The sequence below is a fragment of the Oreochromis aureus genome, linkage group 3, assembly GCF_013358895.1.
Source record: "Oreochromis aureus strain Israel breed Guangdong linkage group 3, ZZ_aureus, whole genome shotgun sequence".
NCBI lineage: Eukaryota > Metazoa > Chordata > Actinopteri > Cichliformes > Cichlidae > Oreochromis > Oreochromis aureus.
Window position 1 is genome coordinate 8,490,397 of NC_052944.1, and position 18,992 is coordinate 8,509,388.

Here is an 18,992-nt window from a genome sequence, read left to right on the forward strand (position 1 = left end):
CATAACTCGCAGTGCCCCGACTTCCTAAATTTCATCACGCAGAAATTAACGACAGGCATGTTAAGACAGTAAACAGATCATGATTAAACCAACAGCGCCCTAATCAGTAAAAATAAATACCCTTTCAAAGTCAAAACCCTAAAACAGAGTTGAGTGCTCGCCAAAGCACTGACACACAAAGCCAGATTCTTACCCAAGCTCTAAACCCTGACCTGCAGGTAGTCATGTGAGGCGGGCAGACTTTGTCCCAAAACACAGCAACAGGTTGTGCCACTGTGGAAATCAAACTACAAGCAGAGGAGAGGTCACCAACAAATGTCAAAATGACTTTACAGTCATCATTATTAATACTGCTATGTATTATGAAAATATTAAAAGGTCTTAACAGCTAAGCACTGAAATGTAAAAGCTGTGAAGCATGCAGCCAAACCAGAGAGTTTTTGTTCTTTTAAAAGTCATGAAACAGAAACAACAAGGTTGCCTTCATTGTCTGCCCAACTGAGCCGCCCATTTGAATACACACACACACACACACACACACACACAAATCTGGTTCTTCAAGTCATTATATGATGACTCTATGGACATCATAAGGAAATGCAATATTACGCCACTATATCCCTGACTAACAGCAGAAATTGTGAAAAGTGGGCCAATGCTTTCACAAGCAATGGAGCCAGTTTTCAGTTTCCCTGTATTTGTTTTAAAGCGCAACACGTGTTATGGCATAACCCAAATCCAAATATGTGTCACGTATATGGGGGATTCCAGTTTTCGGGAGTGGATACACATATTTATTCCATGCTAATATCTCTTTCTACAAAATTGAATCAAAGTTCAAGTTTTACAAGAAACTTTTATTTTGAAATGATGTGCAGAACTGAAGACTAGCCATAGCAATTTGCAAACTCACTCAGTGACGCTTGATATTTGAGATATGTGGCGAAATAAAAGTTAAAAGGGTTACATTTTCACTGCGCAAGTGGTGTTTAATGTATAATTAATCTATGCTGAATTCATGCCCGTCTCTATAAAACACGAATTACTCAACTGGTCATGGTTAAATAGCTGTGTAAATTCGCGATATTACATAGTTTTGATTTTTAAAAGTTTTTTTGATGTAGCTTGGTGTGACATACGTCACCAGGGAGGGCAGCACACTCAGTGTCAGGGTCACGGTGAACATGTCAAGTTGTCCAACCGCGATAAATAGACAGAAGTGAGACAGTGCTCGACAATAACGTACCACAGTGGTTCTCCCTCCGGTCCTGCGTGTCGTGGGCCGTGTTCGCCATGCCACCGGTTAAAGCTACAGGTGGGTGACAGGTAGGCGCTGGCCGGAGTGGTCCATGATGATGCTGTGACTAGTGCTGCACCACCATCACCTCCCAGCCTCCTCAGCGGAGTTTCGCCCAGACGAACAGCACTGAAGTCAGCTCATTTGTTGTGGAATAAATTCCCCACAAAGACGGACGGAATGCGGCCAGTGAACACACAAACGCCGCGTCGAACCGCACTTGCTCGCCAAGTGCACTTGCCCCTGACGCCAACTCACTAATTTCACGAGCGCTTCCTCAAATGGAACCAACTCTTTTTAAAATGAGAGAGACATGTTGGTTTAGCCTTCCCGGCATCACAGCAGGACAGGAAGTGCTTCTCCGCTCTTTTGTGAATTACAGAAGCAAGCACATTTCTCAAGTTTCTCCGGAATCGTTAAGATTTCATACCTGTGTCGATGCTTCTGCCGCCATTTTAAAACAAACTTGTACGAAGAGTGCGGTCTAATCGAGTAAAGAGTGCTCCCTGTCGATGGTTCACCTGTCTGGACCTGAAGGCATTATTAATCGACTTCGCAACCTGAGGGCTTATTATTTATCATATCACTGACCGTATGTTCCTTCTAAGATATAGACGATTGTATGACGTAGAAAAAGAGTAGTCCTCCCAACATTTTTAAAGCCGGGTTAATGTTAGAAACACATTTTATTAAATTTATGTTAATATTAAAATCATATTGAGCCAATATTAACAGAAGTATATTCAATAGCATTGTAAACTGAAATTTCACAAATTGCTATATTAACTGAGCACCTGCTTATCAAATTGTGAAAACTGTCATTTAAAGTGCTATAGGCCTGCAACTTTTAAGAAAATCAACTCTGTATAAATAAAGTGGAATTCTACAGAAGCAGCTCTGGGAAAATGTATAGTTGTTAAGACGCAAAATAATGTACAGAGTTATCTCCTATATGTCCGCACCATTTTGGGTAGCATCCCTTTACAGGCTATATAAATAAAAAGTTGATGGTAGTATTTTAGTTGTACAAGTCCTGTAGTTACAACAAAACTTTTTAAAAAGATAAATATTTTACTAGCAAAATAATATTTTCTTAATAAAATAATTTTTTCTGCTGATAGAATACCCAGCTTTTCATACATTTTCATATTCTGTAGCATTCTCACAACTTGACAAAAGCGCTGCAAAACATGGTTGTGAATTCTGGAGGATTGTATTGTAACATATCAACTACTTAAATGTATATTTTCTTATAAACCTTTATTCTCAAGCTATTCCCAATTCCCGTTACATCTTTATAGGTCTAAATGAGGGATAGCTAGAATAAATATGAAGTAATATGATACTGTTGAATATTTGGAAGCCCTACTCCTCTTTTTGTTCACAAGTTTACAACAGATTTTCAAATTACTAATAAAAGTTTTGTGTAAAGCAACAATTATTGTTGCATACTCAAAAAATATCAAGGTTAAAAATTTAAGTGTGTCCATACAGGTGGATTGCAGTTTTATTAAGTGCAATTTCTAAAAGTAATCTAAAGTGTTAGGTGGCTGGCCTTTCACTTAGACAAGCTGGCCTTTTACTTATCTCTGTGGTGTTCCCACAGACAAGCTGGAGGGGGAGAGGAAGGTCTGGGCTTTTCTGCTTAGGCTGCTGCCCCCGTGACCCTGCCCCAGATGAGCTGATCCAAGATGGATGGATGGATAAAGTGTGCTTTATGTCAACTTAAAATAAATGAAACAAATACATACTTTTTACTATGTACACAGCATGTTTTCTGTACATAGTAAATTGCTAGCAAATGCATAATTATAAAATGGTAAATGGTCTGTATTTATATAGCGCTTTACTAGTCCCTAAGGACCCCAAAGCGCTTTACATATCCAGTCATCCACCCATTCACACACACATTCACACACTAAAAAAGTAATATAGTGAACTTTAATTATTACTGCTACTATTAATGAAAGCCTTTATATTGATTGTAGACATCAAGATGATAAAAAGCTACACTTAAATGCTATGCTCAGAAATATCAAAGTTTTAAAAAAAAAAACAACCTGTTTTCTGCATTCTTGTGGTGTAACCCCTCCCCCCATGTCGCTAGCCTCCACCTTTTTAACAAGAAGGCACAGATCAAGTCTGACAGAAGCAACAATCACACACAGGATAATCATTTATCTTGTTTGGTCATAGTTCTACATCTTATAAACACATTGGGTTTGTTTGACAACCACAAATATCACATTCATTTTATTCTGTTACATTAGAAATATAAAATCTAAATGTGTATGTGTGGATAATCTCATAACGTAATGTTAAATATTTAGTCACAATTCTTCAGTGCAATGGATAAATTATTTTCCATTGCACTGAAGCAAGGCTGTTGCTGTTATATTAGCCTTTCAAAAACCATCCAATAATCTATTGGAAAAACCACCTTTGGTACACAAAAGTATACAGGATCTTAAAAACATTGTCCACAAGAATAAAAGCTGCAGTCTGACATGTGCTATAAATACTTAAGCAGCTGGCAGTGCCTCACCTGCTCTCTGGTGTCACCGTGAGGCTGGCGAGCTAAAATGTAATGCTGCTCTTACTTCCTTTCAACACTCTGGATAATGCAAAGACACAGGAACCTACAGACTGCATTTTGGTTTAATCCTTTATTAGATGTTAAGAAAATCCACAATGAAACAAAATAATTTGCTCAGGGTGAACATGAAATAAGAACACAGCTACTCAGGACACATAGGGTTCAGGAACATAGAGAAGAGGGAGGGCAAAGGAGCATCATCTATTTGGGAATGAACAGACGAGGAAAACTTGGGTTTTCTGTGCTGGATATGCTCTTCAGACCACAGCGCAGTTGAAAGTTTGCTTGTAAGAAGTCTCTCCAAACACATAAACCCTCTCTGAATGCGTTTACTCGTCAAATGTTTTGTTTCAAACACAGCCTATCAAAATGGAAGAGTTAAATACAGAACTCCCAAGTAAGTGTCTTTTGTGATTTCTTGCACACATTCACTGACAGTTTCACACACACAGTCATAACATTCTTTCAATCACTTTAACCTCGCAAGTTTATTTTTTTTTACCCATAATAATCCAACTAAAAAAGATGGAGTGTGATGTTTGCATGCTGTATTTTTAGAGACATTCCATAAGTTTGTTTTTTTTCTGTCTCATGTGTTCCTCACTCAAAAGCGATCCACATGCAAAAGTAACTAAATGACATTTCTCCATATTCTCTTCAATGTTTCCATGCGCCAAGGTATTGCATAGGACTCGGGGCTCGTGGGACTCCCTTCCACATTGCTTATGCAATTTACAATGGCTTAGTTCTTTTTTCCCCCCTCCTAAAACTACAGCTCTAAATTAATGAAAGTCACCTCTGCTATTTGGAAAGAACTCCTGTCAATAACTTGTTCAACAATCAAAGAAAATGTTTTACATTGATGCATCAATGCACTGCCACAGGTCTGAGTGTAGACTATGCAGTATGCTTATATTAAAAAATTCCTGAGTGTCTCAAAGAAAGGTGACAAAAACCCTGAAGTTGAGTACCTTCCATTCAGCTACTTGGGGGCCCTTTTTTAAAAATCAAGCGGCATTGGACTAAAACTTTGGACCTTCAAATCTTAATTTTCTACAGAGCCATGTCAAAGCCATGCCCAAAATAAAAACACCTTTACCTGTGACAGTGCATTACAGTGTACACTGCTGACATGTACCCATGACAGAGGGATGATTTTGGTAATCTGTGCTTCAGTTTGGGGTATGGTGTGACCAAAAAAAAAAAAAAAAAAAAATTAAGTCTGAAAATAAAAAAAGAATATATACACACACTGCTACTATCCTCAAATGAGAAAATAATAAAAGATCAGACAGAAAAACACCTTTTAGGAAACATGCTTATCTGCAAATAGTTTGGGGTTTCAAATGCAAAGGTCACACATTGAGGCATGTGTGCCACGTCAAATTGGTAGCCAATTTGGTCAGGGTTTTAGTTCAAGCTAGGCCATATTAATGAAGGTGAAGCTCAACATAGACATATATTTAAAAACAAACAAACAAACAAACAAAACAAAAGAAAAAAAAACAAAAAACAAAAAAACAACCACTCACTCTGAACCAGTGCTTTCACAAGTTCTATGCCAACACACACACACACAGTGACATTACTTAATGTCATTTCAACATGATATAGTAAACACAAAAAAAATAAAATAAAAAATAAAACCCATATGGAGAACAAAAAGCATTTGTACCTTAGTGTAGTTACGCCTGTTTTTGGTTTGAACATTTGCTCCACCACTTACACTGCTATTAATCTGTTTAGCTACAGCAGGGAGAACCAGTTTTGGCCTTTCCAAGGATGGACAGAAAATGAAGACTTACTACCTGCAAGTATTTCTCCTTCTGCTGTTACAGGTGAACTACTGGTAGGCTTCATTAAAATAAAATCCAGCCAAATTAACCAGGAAGGGCAAGTTTTCTATTAATTTCTTATAGGTTATCTGAGGGACAACAAACAAAATTTGTATAATCTGTAAATCAAGAGTCATATAATAAAACTGCAACTTCAAAATATTTGTGAACGTATTTATAGCACCAATAGTCTGTACCATTGAAATTACAAAAGAAACAAGAGACCTCTCCCCCCCCGCCCACACACACACACACACTCTCACACACCACACACAACCCCCCACCCCACCCCAAAAAACCAACCAAACAAACAAACAAACAAAAATAAAAACCCAACAACAACAAATATCTCATTCAATTGCAATGCAGGTCTCTGGAGAGAAAAACAAAACAAAAGAAAACAAAGACTGTAGTCATGTTTTATCATGATGGGTTATTACCCCAAATCAAACGTTGCCCCCCAGTGTCTTTTACAGCATTGCATTTTCAAGTAGATTATTAGTATTTTTTGCCAAACAAAAAACTCATTTGATTTCCTTATTTTTATTTATTTGTTTAATATTTTTGCGCCTCACAAACCACGCTATATCTACTGCTAGATTCTAAAAGGACTATCACCATTCCAAAAAAAAAAAAAGAAAGAAAGAAATTTTCACACATGGGGAACAGATTCAGAATGAAGCTGCACACATTCTCTACTTCACATTCAGAAAGTCATCCAAACAAACTATTTAAACTTTTAAACTGAACTCTTAAAAGTCTTATGATGTCATTCAAAGAAAAAAAAATGTTGTATCGTCTTTCTGAACACACTTTTGTAAGTAGAGGATGTGATAGCAGTCGTTTCGCACAACTACAAAGGAGGAGTGAGGCTGGACAAACATACCGAACAACCATTCAAACACCACCAACTATCAGAGACCTAGTTCAAAAGCAAAAATGGTGGGAACAAAACTGACAACAATAGAACAAAAGATTGTCCCTCCTGGTAACTGTGAGATTTGAAAAAGGACCAGTTTACAAAAGAATCAACCCAAACAAATTCTAAAAAAAAAAAAAAAAAAAAAAAAAAAAAAATGCCTAAAAATGCACATCCGCACATGGCATCACTCAAAGACAGAACATATTTTTTTAATTTTCCTATTTTTGTTGATCCGATTGTTGATTACACAAGGTTTTTTTTTTTTTCCTTTTTTTTTTTCCTTTTTTAAAGTTAGAAATGAAAACCAACAGGGTTTATGCGTTGTGGGATTTGGAGGGGCGTCTCAGGAAAAAAATGAGCCTACATTAGGTTTTCCAGCTCTGAGATGACCCTGAATCTTTGCTGGTAGAGGTCCAGTCACAAAAGGAGAGGAAGAAAGGTTTCCTCTCTGCAACAGGTAGAATATTCAAATGTTGCTGCTCCCTGGAGAAGGACAGAAAGAAAAAATGGTTAGATTCTTAACTAGAACTAGAGTAGACTAATGCTACAAGCACAATGTCTCTAGATACCAGAGTAGCAAAATTGTAAAAGAAACAACTACAGTAAAGCAGACAGTTCAATAAATTATATGTTCTGAGAAAAACCTAATTCCAATAATCTCCCAAAAATAAAATTGCCTTTACAAGATTTCCAAAAAACTGTTGTCTCGAAGTCAAGGTCACTGAGATTCAAACTTGTCCATGTAGCCTCGTTCTCAAATTATACACAAACTTAGAGGCCCACGCTGCCCACCCAGCCAACGGGGTGATGACTATACCCCATCAGACTTTTACAGCTGAGAGGTAAAAAGTTTTTTTCATGTGTTCTATACAATAATGGCATGAATAAGATAAGGATCAAATGTTTTCCGAGTTTTACCTGTGCACTGAGATCCAGGGAAGAGGGGGGAACAAGTTGTGTTCTGCCACCAGCACTCATCTTGCTGGTTCCCAGTTCCTTCCTGTTCACCTGTATTTAACAGAGAGAACTAAATAAGACAAATGCACAGTTAGTTTTGTTAAAATCAGTATTCATCCAACAGACTGATTTCACAGCAAATGACAAAACACTGTGTAGAAATTGACAATCTTCAGAAATCATTTGAATAAAGACTTACCTCTGACACATCTCCAATAAAGTCGTAAGCAATCCCATACTTGGGAATGTGACCAGTTGGTGAACATAAGCAGAACCGCTTTTCTCCTGAAGATTCCTCTTTTTGAATCTTGGTGACTGAAGTGTCCGTCTGTCCACCTGCACTGGTAACAGCTGCTGCTGTTTTGCAGTCTAAGCAAATCTCTTGCTCAGCGATTGGCAGGAGGGTACTGGAGCCCTCCTGTGAATCCAGAGAGGTCTGAGCACTCTTCTCCATGCCAGACTTCTTTAATCTGGGTAAGAATTTACCAGATTCCAGTTCTGACTTCCCGTAATAAGGGCCCTCGCACTCTGCGTCCTCCTCCAAAGGTTTCAGGTCTGCCTGAGGATCATCGAAGACGTCGACTGGCGCTAGGACGGGAAAACTCGTCTCCTCTTTGTCAGACTCAGCCTCAGAATCACTCGCTCCACCAGGAGACAACTCAGAGGCAGATATTGGTCGGAAATGGGTCCTGGGGGAAATACGAATGGCCCTGTACTGTGTCCGATTGATGCCATATATTCGAGGGTGAAAAGCTTCATTCTCAGAGTCTGAGCAAAGAATAGATTTTGGCTTGAACCCTGGACTGAATGACGCCATATCCTCAGGCTCAAAGGAACACTCAACATGAAGGACTTGAGAAAAGGGATTGTTCAGGTTGAAGGATGCAAATGGGTATTCCAAACCTTGATCCTCACTATGCAGGCCTCCATAAGATCCAAGCAAATCTTCATGGAAGATGAAAGAAAATCCCTTATTCAATCCATCGCCGCCTCCTCTAATGGCCTGGTCACTCTGCCCAAAGGACACCAGGGGCCTCCACAGGGGCCTGTGCCCAGGTGCAAAGCAGCTGCTCGTGTTCATGAACACATCAGTGCCAGTGATGGTGAGCATATCTGAGCCTGAAGCAGATGCAGCTGCAGCAGCGCACTGCAGCAGGTTACCTTGGGCGTTACTTGGCGGCACAACAGCCCAATTCTTATCACCGCTTAGTGTCTTCAACTCTCCATATACCCCTCCTAGGATGAACGACGTGCTCTCCTTGTCAGAGTTCAAGTCCCAGGGCTTGGACGGAGTCATGTAATCCCCAGCACCATCTACCTTGGAGAGTTTGTTTTTGGCCAAGTCCTGTTCTTCTTTCTTGCCTTCCCATAGGTGATATTCTGACCGCTGCACTGCTTTTTTCTGAGGTCCCTGAATTGGAGCTCCTTTCGCCTGCACCTCCAGACAGCTGCAGCAGTAACCACCTGACTCCTCTGAGAAGAGGCCCTCGCTTGATTTTTCTGCTCTTTGACGTGACGTTACAGATTTGCCGTTTCCAATTGCAGTCCAAATGTCTTTTATTATCCCTGAGGTGTAGTTGTCACTCTGTTGGTTTGTGTTGTCTGAAAACATGCCAGTGCTATACTGTTTACTCTCGTCCTCTTCCAAAGCTATACCACAAATGGACTCCAATTTAGATTTTTTGGTGAAGGTCTGATTGGACGCTGTGCTAACACTGACCTCCTCACACTTGCAGCCAGAGTCTTCTTGCAAAAAATCCAAGATTTCATCCTCGAGATATGTACTGGTCAGAGGAGGTATTATACAGTTAATCTCTTCACTGCCAATGTGAGCAACATCTTCTGCTGGAACATTTCCTTGCTCATTGTCAGAACGAGTCTCCTCCGAATGAGACCACGGACTGCACGTTCGCGTTGATAGGTTGGAACAGTGTTCAGTTTCGTCAAAGGCACTATTTTTGGTCCATATTAGCAAACGAGACTGTTTATTAGAATGTGGGTCGAGACAGCTACTAGAATCGGTGTTGTTTTCGTGACCAACGGTGAGGGAGTCGCCAGGAAAAGGAAAAGTAGGACTGTCGTACTGCAGCTCGAAAAGAGAGAAGCAGGATGGTTCACTGGTGGCTTCAGGAACGGGGCACTCCTCCAGATGTCCTGACAGTTTGCTCAGTGTGAATGAAACACTATCAAGGAGAGGAGAGAGACGGATGGGAGAGTCTCCTATGAAGCTTTCTCCATCTATATCCTCTGAAGTAGATGGTGAATAACATCCCCAAACTTGCGCCATGTTTTCAAGATCCTCCATTAAATATCCAACAGATCCTGAAGCTTCCTGCATTGCACTTTTCCCTTGCTGCTCAAGGCCATCTAACACTAAACAACATTCTGCCTCAACGTCTCTTTGCTCTTTGCTTTTCTGTCGAATCATGCTTAAGATCCGACTCTCTTGTATTGAATCTGAGGCACTAGTATCCAATATGGATTGATAAATATCTACTTCATAGAAGTGAGTGAATTCAGACAGATGCTTGTCATCTAAATCTCTACTATCCTCTGGCTGAGGGCAGCTCGAGGTCCCAGTGAGTTCAGCAGCTTCATCGTCTGCTTCGCCAGGCCCTTCTACAAAGTGCCCATCCACAAATGAGCCTGCTGCTAGGTATGCTCTCTGGTACTCATTGGCGATGTAGATTCCCTGGATTCTCTCCGGCAGCCTCTCCATGTTGGTTGACAAGGAAAAGCCACCGGGAGAATCTACCTTGCTTCGATATTTTGTTTCCAGCTTGCTTTCTCTGCTGCTGAAAGGTATGAAATACTCTGTTATGGGCTCAGTGTACCAAAGTGGCTCCTCCATGTATTCTTTTCTGTTCCTGGCCTCAATTCCGGACTCTTTTGCTTCCACCCAGCCTGGATCTTTACGAATCTCTTTCAGCGGTCTCTTCCCCTTTTTGTAAGGCTGTGGTTGCTTGGCAGTGCCACCGGTGGTGCCACTACTGCTCCCTCCTGTGTTTCTTCGCTCTTCTTTATCAAGAACCTTCACCTGCAGCTTCACTTGCCCACTGTTGCGTGTTCTCCTATTCTTTGCAGCCTCCCTGGACTTGTGCCTTATTCTAACTGCCTTGCTTCTTGATGACTTTGAGTCACCCTGGTTCCCACTTGAGCTCGAGCCTGCCTCACTAGAGCCAGAAGACCAAGATCTTGGTCGGTATTTGCCCTCAGATCTGTGTCTCATCTGTCTCTTAGAGTGGACAGTAGGTTTCTCCTCTGCTGTTGCACCACCGTGATATCTGTTTTCTTTCTCCTTCTTGCCTCGTCGTTGCTGGCCTCTCTCACTGGTTACAGTAGTGATGGTACCACACGCCTCTAGGTTTCGCTCCTTTGCAGCCTCGCCTTCACTGTTGCAATCTTTGGGGGAAGAGGTGTCTGTGCTAGTTTGTGGGGCTGCAGAGGATGAGGAACTTGAATACGTACAGGCCTTAGCCTTGTTCCACACTGTCATAATCTCCTGGAGACAAACAGATTTCTCTGACAAAGGAGGAAAGGCTTCATAATACCTGCAGGTATAAGAGATGGGGAAATGGGAGTTACATGCAATTTAATTCAATTACAACTGTAAAAGGTCACCTTTATTTTTTAGTAAAACGAACACTTAGGATGAAAACGTCCACATTATATAGCTTACATTTCCACCTGGTCCTTTGAAGAGGGGGACTCAACACGTTCTGGAGACTGAGAGCCTTCAGATTTCCTTCGAATCTGTTTTTCCTCTGCACAAAACATTAAACACCAAAACATCACTTTAGAACAATCACTCAATGTTTTCACATGTTTTTAAATGAAAGGACTAAAGATTTGATAACACAGAATATCAAACCTTTCTGTTTGTTTTGGATCTCCTTCAGTTTGGAGCAAAGCTCTTCAACGAGGCTTTCAATTCCGGAGTTCTGCACAGGTTAAAAAAGACAAAAAGATTAGAGTTGCATATTTTTATGCTGTACTTAATTCCCACAACTACCCAACTTTGGACAGCAAATCTCAACAGGGAAATTTACCAAGACATTGCAGTTTTCTTGCTTTCCTATGTGTAGTAACAATATAAATTGTTTTATAAAAAATACTTGTCATACATGGTTCAAAACAAGCAAATTGTAATATTAAATAAAGTAACCAGAGTTAATGCAAAAATTATTGCTTTATAATTATTTCATTCAGTGATGGGGGGAGAAAAAAGCCATCCAACCCTATTGGCCCTCTTTTGAAATAGTAATTGCTCCCTTTTGTTAAACTATGAATGAACTGTGATTAACCACAATATTTTGGAAAGCCGAGTTCCGTAGTCAAATGAATCCTAATTACTGCCATTCCAGTTAAATTGAGAGATCACTTAAATAGAACCCATCTGACAAGGTAAAGTAGACCGAAACATCTCAACACAAAGCACATCATGCCACAAGACTTTGGGAGTCCAGCAAACCACAGTGAGTGACATTATCCACAAATAGAGAAAACTCAGCTGTGTGGATGCATACTGTCTGGGATACTACTGCTAAGAATTTTTGCACACACACACACACACACACACACACACACACACACACACACACACACACACACACACACACACACATATTATTGTTTATATATAGATAGATATATATATATAAAAAAATATATATCTTTACGCATATGTTCCTAGTATGTGCAACAATGAGCCAAAGTTGTGCATTAGGCATATGTCTGATCCAGAACTCTCTCTCTTTTTAGGTACTAAAATTCCAACAACAGAGTTACAGTGCAAAATATGAAAGAAAATTGCTCCTTCTGAAGACGGAAACACAAACTCGTTTCACCGCGTGATCTAAAAACATGTTGTACAACCAAGCTACGAAAGAGGAGATGCTAGCAGCTGGAGATGCATGACCCAAATATAAACAAATGACTCGACCAAGTGTGGTTGAAGCACCCACTAGTTCAAATTTGTAGGACAGGAAGAGCAAATGGTGAATGGAAATTACTGATGCAGTAACATGGTAGCAAAGTAGGGGTGGTCCAAACGCCTGACCCAAGATACAAAATTCCAGGCAGAAAACATTTTTCACTTGTTGCGTAACTCCTAAAGGGTTACAAGTAGGGCTGCTCAATTAATCGAATTTTAATCTAGATTACGATCTGGGCTTTCAACGATCATTAAAAATGACTGAGCCAATTATTAGCACCTCCCTCGTGCTTTACTCTCGCGCTGCTCCGTGCGGCAAATCGAGCGCACCTGTCTGCGTTTCGAACTCGCGTCACAACAATTAAGAGGACCCGAGGGAAGCTCAGAAAGCTAAGCAGAAGTTATTTGGAGAGGAGAGGATAACAGCTGCTGAAGAAAGAATGCCGTTGGTTGAAAAGAGAGGTAAAACGACTTCAGTGGTGTGGAAACATTATGGGTTCGCGGAGTCAGACGTGGATCAAATATTGTGCAGTATTTTGAAGTTCACTAAACATAGATGTTTACATTTTCATTTATTTTTTATATTGCAAACATTTGCACTGTAATCAGTATTTGCACACTATTTTATATTATTTTTTGACAATCTTTAAAGCCATTACTCAATACATTGTTATTGTTAAATAAATATCGTCAAATAATCGAGATCTCAATTTCAGTGAAAATAATCGTGATTATCATTTTTGCCATAATCGAGCAGCCCTAGTTACAAGGTTAATTTCCTTTAGTTATTGCTAAACAAAAATTAAAGAAAAAAATAAAAATATTGGCAACTGCCAGTGTTAATCTTCAGCCTGCTAGTACACACGTCTAGGTTTCTATCAGTTTGTATATTCTACGTCGCCTTGTTCTGATTTATTGAGTTCACAAGATTTTTAGAAAACTTGACCTCGACCTCAAAGTCAGAGGTCACTGAGATTCAAAATCCCAGATTTTTCGTAGATTGAAAATCCAACATCCCCAACATTCCAATTAACTTCACCCCACTAACTCCATGTCTTTGGATTGTGGGAGGAAGCCAGAGTACACTGAGAGAACCCACACAAACACAGGGAGAACATGCAAACTCCACATAGAAAGACCCCACTCTGATGGTGGAATTTTTAGGACCTTTTCACTGTGAGGCAACAGTGCTAAGCACCATGCCGCCTCGATCCTCCAATGTGCCTGAATTAAAATAAAAAGTGGGCCAAAATGTGTCCACAGCAATGACTGCAGTTCTTGCTGTCAAGGATACGACAAGCAATATTTTTAATGCAACATGCAAATGTGACAAATATGGAGAAAAAAAAAACAAACAAACAAAAACAGCACAATCTTGCCTTAGGTAAGACTGCAGTGTTCCTAACACTACTACTACACAACTACTCTGACACAAACGAAAGAATGAAAAACACAAGATGGACATAACTTAAGCCAACTGAAATACAAAAGTTCAGGCATGCTCAGAAAAGACTGTTCAATATTTAGCTTTGGTACAGAAATGCTTTAAAAAGTATATAAATTTAAAAAAAAACTAACGATAAGTAATTGACTTACATGTTTTAACAATGTGCAGTTGCTACATATACTGTTACAATACACTGCTTCCTTCAACAGTTGAACAGAATGTGAAAAACAGTAACTGTAATAAACAAAACAACGTGTTTAAAATGCCAGCTTAAACCAAGGAATCAGAGCAACCAGCGTGAAACAAATAAAACAGCCATTTCTCAACACCAGCCCTGTTGCAGTTTATCACATATTTGTTGTTCATTCTTCCAGAAAACAAGATTTCTTACCATACCACTTCATTAAAAGGAAACCAAAGTTTTCTCCTCCCCGTGTTTCCTCTTGCATCATTGTGCAAATGCCGGTCAGCTGACAACCCACAGACTCTGCTGCAATTCCATGTACTGTGTACTGGTTAAAAAATAGAGTGCAGAGTCCAGTCCCCAGGGAGGAGCTCCACACTCCTCCCTCTTGCCTTGCAGATCCTTCCCCCTTTCTCCTTCCAGCTATTTACACTGTGTCATTCTCAGCTGAAGCACACACCCCCTTACTACAGCTGACCATACATGAAAATCCCAGCATTTTTTTCTGCTGTCTTTCCCCTTCAGAAACATAGAAATGCAATATAATTTATACTTGTGTAATACCCTAAACCCTTACACAAATGATGTTGATTTTGAAGGTCATTTAGAAGTCAGAATAGCACCATTTTATGTTCAATAAAAACTTAACTTCTGACAGTAATATAGCCCTTCTAATGCAGACTAATTGAAGGTGTGACCATCCAGCAAAAAAGGTGACTATGCATTTTCAATACAGATCTCCCTTTTCCACTGCTTTGGCTTCACATACTGACATTGCTTTATTCACAGTCTATCCACTGCGATTCAATCAATTAGGAGCTGCATGACTGCACCTTAACAAATGACAAGAATACTACAGTAACAGATTCCTTACATAATTAGCACCACCATGTCTCTTGCATTCAGACTGCTTTTCATTCACAAGTTTCCCAAAAGTCGAGTCAGTGACAGTCACCAGCCAGTTTATCAGGTTCCGAAGCAAAGATGATTTGAGTTTATTTTATACAGAAAATAAAATCATAAAAAATAAAATCTAAGTTGTGTCATAATGAACATCTGAACAACCGCAGAGTTACAAGAGCCAAATAGAAGAAAGCTTACTTCATCAGATGCAGAGCGGAGACATTGCACAGCGGCTTGCTTCTTCATTTCCTCAAGACTCAGATCGGTCCCTCCCTTCTTTTTGCTCTTGCCCCATTTCTTCCCCGTTCCCTTCTCCCATCCCAAGAAGATGTCATTTTCCTTTAGCACACAAACCAAGAAAAGTCAGTCACAAAGCACGTACAAAACAAATGGGTAACATTGAGTAACATTGCACAAGTCATGGATAACTGTTATATGGTATCCTAAATATGTAATAATATTTCTGTTCAGCATTATGTACCAAAACAATCTGCAGATAAATATAACAGTGTATTTAATAATGTAAAGGCAAAGAGCAAAACTCAAAGAGGAATCAGTGGTACAATTGCCAGGTGAAAGAAAATCCACACTGTGAACCTCTCCTGGCAAACTGACTTATTCCCCTGATGAGACCTTTTTATTCCTACATCAGCAATGAAAATAATTTCTTTAGGGTAAAAGAAGTTTTCTTTAGGGTTGTAAATTCTCACCTGGTCTTGTAGGTCATAATCATAACTGTCATGCAGGAGAAGACTGAGAACATAGCGGGTGTAGATCATGGCATCAATCCCGCACTTCTCAAGCTCCTGGCCTAGCCAGCTTTGCACTGGACCCAGCGAATGGAGCAGCGACATCTTTGAGGCAGGCAGGGGGCCCACAAGAGGGTAGGGGCAAGAGAGGTTCTCAGGAGGAGCAGGACCGTCTGAATCGGTGCTCACTGGACGCATGGGACCTCAGGTATTGGCCATTCTCGGGTAGAGCAACATTATGACAGGTATTTACTGCTGAGTGGTTGGTGGAGAAAGGTGCAGAGGCGATTAACCTATCTGGAAGAGGAGGCCGTCACTCCAGCAGTACAAACTACATGAGGAGGCATGTAGGATGTTTTTTTTTCCTTTTTTCTTTTTTTTTATTGCTTTGAGCAAAAAGGGGGGATGTTACTCATCAGGCATGGCTTAATGCTGCTGATAGATTTCAGCTTCTGAGCAAAACACAAGACGTGTTTGCATTTCAGTCAGAGGGGTCCATTTTGGGGCTACGTCTTACTTCACCGGCACAACCTGAAACAGAGCAAACAAGTTTCTCACATATATTTTCAGTGTAGAATGCAAGTGAGCATAGCAAAGCAGCGTGGATCAAGACTTTTTTGCTCCTTTCAGCTGAATATATAGTGCATTTTATGGAGCAAACGAAGGAGAATTTAATGTTATAACAGGTCCAACTGCAGCATGTGTGTCAGATAATCAAATCTTTATTTATTTATTTTTTGTTACTATAAAATCTTAAGAAGTAAGCCCAAGCTCTTTCAGCAGAATAAAAAGGTTTGTTTTAAGCAATGCTGCATTTCCTCAAAATATGGACTGTGACCCTTCACATAAATCTCAAATGTCCATGCTATTCAGGTCTGCATGCCATTTAAGTGACAGACAAAGTGAAACATGTTTGTAGTGCAGGGCATAAAGAAATCCTTCCTGTTTGACTACTTTTGTATACCACTTATCACGATCACAAAACATCCGCATTGTTTCATGACTAATATCGCCAACAAGTTCTGTATTAGCGACAAACCCAACAACTGAGTGTAACTGCGGGCAGTGAGCAGGGGAAGGCTCGTATAGCAGCGGTGGATTAGGACACCGACGTGAAGAGCAAATGGAGGCTGCGGCGATTTGATTGGCTCCAGTGCTCGTCATTCAGCGGTGGTATATTATAAGTTACGACATAAAAAGGTCGAGATACGAAGCCTTAGAGCTTGCCATCACGTGATTCCAGCAGCCGACACCTTTATGTATAAGAATGTTTATTGAAGTGCAGATGGACAGCAGCTGAAAGGTTAGCTAGCTCGAAAACTACTAAATATGGCTGACCAGTATCTCCAACCCAGCTGTTTCTTATATGCACACCATCTCCGGCCGGCAGTTAGCTTTTCACTGCACGACACCACACCAACAGACCAACTTTATGCAGCAGTACTTAAATTATCCCACATAAGAAAACAAATGCGTGCGGCTTTAGCGAGTTTATTGTGACTTCGCGCAAATATTAACTGACATTAACGTTACGCCGTTGAGCTACCGAGTGCGGCAAAGCAACTACAGGGAAATCTAAAACAATATTTAGTATTAGACAGAAATGTCATCACCATGCCAATATACCATTTAGTCTGTCATTAGCCAACAGCTGTGGTGTCAGCTAACGTTGCGCTGACTTATGCTATAAGAGTCATTTTGCAGTCAAACAGCAAGGTTAGCTTGACCACCGACCTTTAGCTAATAAGCCGTTAGCCAAGTTAGCTGCCGACAGCTTCTCATTTTTGGTCATAGGACGGACCTTAATATTAATACGACTACCACCTACCATACATAATTATAACGAGGCGTTTGTTTAATTTGGTTCTTTTCTTCTTTTTTTTTTAATCTGAAGACAAACGCTACTGAAGTGGTGACCAGGTAAACGGAGCTTGTTTCGGTTACAGAGACCTGACAGTTCTCTATTAAATATATCAACACGCTAACGTTTGAGCAACTTTCTGTAACACGGCACATGAAAATAGCAAGCACAGAGTCAAAACAAAACGGAGATGCGTTTTTATTAAAACCGAAACAACCATTACATAAGGTTAGCTACGCTTGTTGTTGTGACCGAGGGGGAGGAGGAGCGGCTGCCCGGTAGCCTACAGAGGACTTTCAGACGTTTCCCTTCAAAATTGTGCGTCATATCGTCGTATATAGGCAAAGAAGTAAGCTGCTTAAGCATGGAACACCAAGTAGGAACTAGGATATTTCAATGCAAAAAGAAAACTTCCATGTGAGTCGCTGGTTTACGTACCTGCCGTTGGCTGAAGTTAAGAGAAGCAGCGAGAGGGGAGCGGCAATTTCTCTCCCGCTGCTGTTCCGAGCTCGAGCTCTGGAATCTGTTCCAGTCGCATAGCTATCATGGACGCCGACAGAAATGGCGCTGTTTTCACGTCTAGTGCGTCTTCAACAGCGTCAAGGAAACTGGCGTCATTCGGGCTCAAACATGAGAGAAGGTCACACTGTGACGAGACTACGCGCAGAGCCAAAATGTCCGCTGAGTAACGGCAGTTTCATTTAGAAACGGACTCCAAACGCACCGCCCTTTGCGTTCGTATCCAAGCAACAACGCAAACCGCTGCTGTTCCTGCTCGTATGGGTTGATCCCTCCGCTGGGGTATTGCATCAGAAGGCCATCTAGTACTGTCATCGTTTATACTCACAAAGGCGGGTCTGACGGGGTCTCCCCTACGCCCCCTGAAGTGTAGTTTCGGTTCCGGCGTCCCCCCACTAAAAATTGCTGTTTTAACACAGGAAACGCCAACATTCACTATGTGGGAATACAAACTTGAGTTGATAGAAGTCAGAAAATCACCGTGTCCTATAGTAAAACGGATGATACTGACCAAGTTAAATGCAAATTTCATTCAGTAATGACGCCTTCTTGTCTGAGTTCTAAGAATTTGTAGACATTATTCAAATTTCATGTAGACATTTAGGTACAATTAAATAATATTGTTTACTGTGACATGCTGTCTCTTTGTCATTTGAATGCCAATATCTTATATTTCACATATTACACATTTATAAATGAAACCACAATCAGACATCATTTAAATCCAAATAGAAAATGAAATGGTATCCTCTTAATTTGACACTTTTAAAAAATATATTTTTAATAAAG

The 18,992-nt window shown here is 40.3% G+C and overlaps 2 protein-coding genes across 3 annotated transcripts in view; both read right to left on the bottom strand.

The window, feature by feature from the left end:
• tbc1d14 (TBC1 domain family, member 14) overlaps positions 1-1,719 on the bottom strand; it is a 42,373-nt gene extending 40,654 nt beyond the window's left edge. Inside the window, exon 1 of the mRNA XM_031759579.2 lies at positions 1,247-1,719. Within this exon, the coding sequence (XP_031615439.1) occupies positions 1,247-1,295 (49 nt within the window). The 5' untranslated portion in view covers positions 1,296-1,719. The remainder of the gene's footprint in view (positions 1-1,246) is intronic.
• A 4,541-nt stretch (positions 1,720-6,260) lies between these two features.
• On the bottom strand, positions 6,261-18,453 carry kiaa0232 (KIAA0232 ortholog). 2 transcript variants are annotated; one of them, XM_031759583.2, is made up of 8 exons: positions 18,123-18,453; positions 15,785-16,354; positions 15,273-15,413; positions 11,479-11,548; positions 11,287-11,371; positions 7,807-11,158; positions 7,569-7,658; positions 6,261-7,133 (listed from the first exon to the last, which is right to left on the bottom strand). In XM_031759583.2, exons 2-8 carry the CDS (start codon positions 16,019-16,021, stop codon positions 7,068-7,070), a joined length of 4,041 nt encoding a protein of 1,346 aa, XP_031615443.1. In that variant the 5' UTR covers positions 16,022-16,354; positions 18,123-18,453; the 3' UTR covers positions 6,261-7,067. The 2 variants fall into 2 exon arrangements, with proteins under 2 accessions (XP_031615443.1, XP_031615444.1); XM_031759584.2 differs by having other exon boundaries at positions 7,569-7,677; positions 18,123-18,452.
• Positions 18,454-18,992: the final 539 nt, after the last annotated feature.

What these genes read in the sequence shown, in the direction of transcription:
- kiaa0232 (XM_031759583.2), bottom strand. Translation starts at nt 16,021, where the DNA reads ATGCGTCCAGTGAGCACCGATTCAGACGGTCCTGCTCCTCCTGAGAAC. An exon ending in TTATTGGAGATGTGTCAGAG is followed by an intron (nt 7,659 to 7,806) that starts GTAAGTCTTTAT and finishes TGTTAAATACAG; the next exon opens with GTGAACAGGAAGGAACTGGG. An exon ending in CCCTGGATCTCAGTGCACAG is followed by an intron (nt 7,134 to 7,568) that starts GTAAAACTCGGA and finishes GTCCTTCTCCAG; the next exon opens with GGAGCAGCAACATTTGAATA.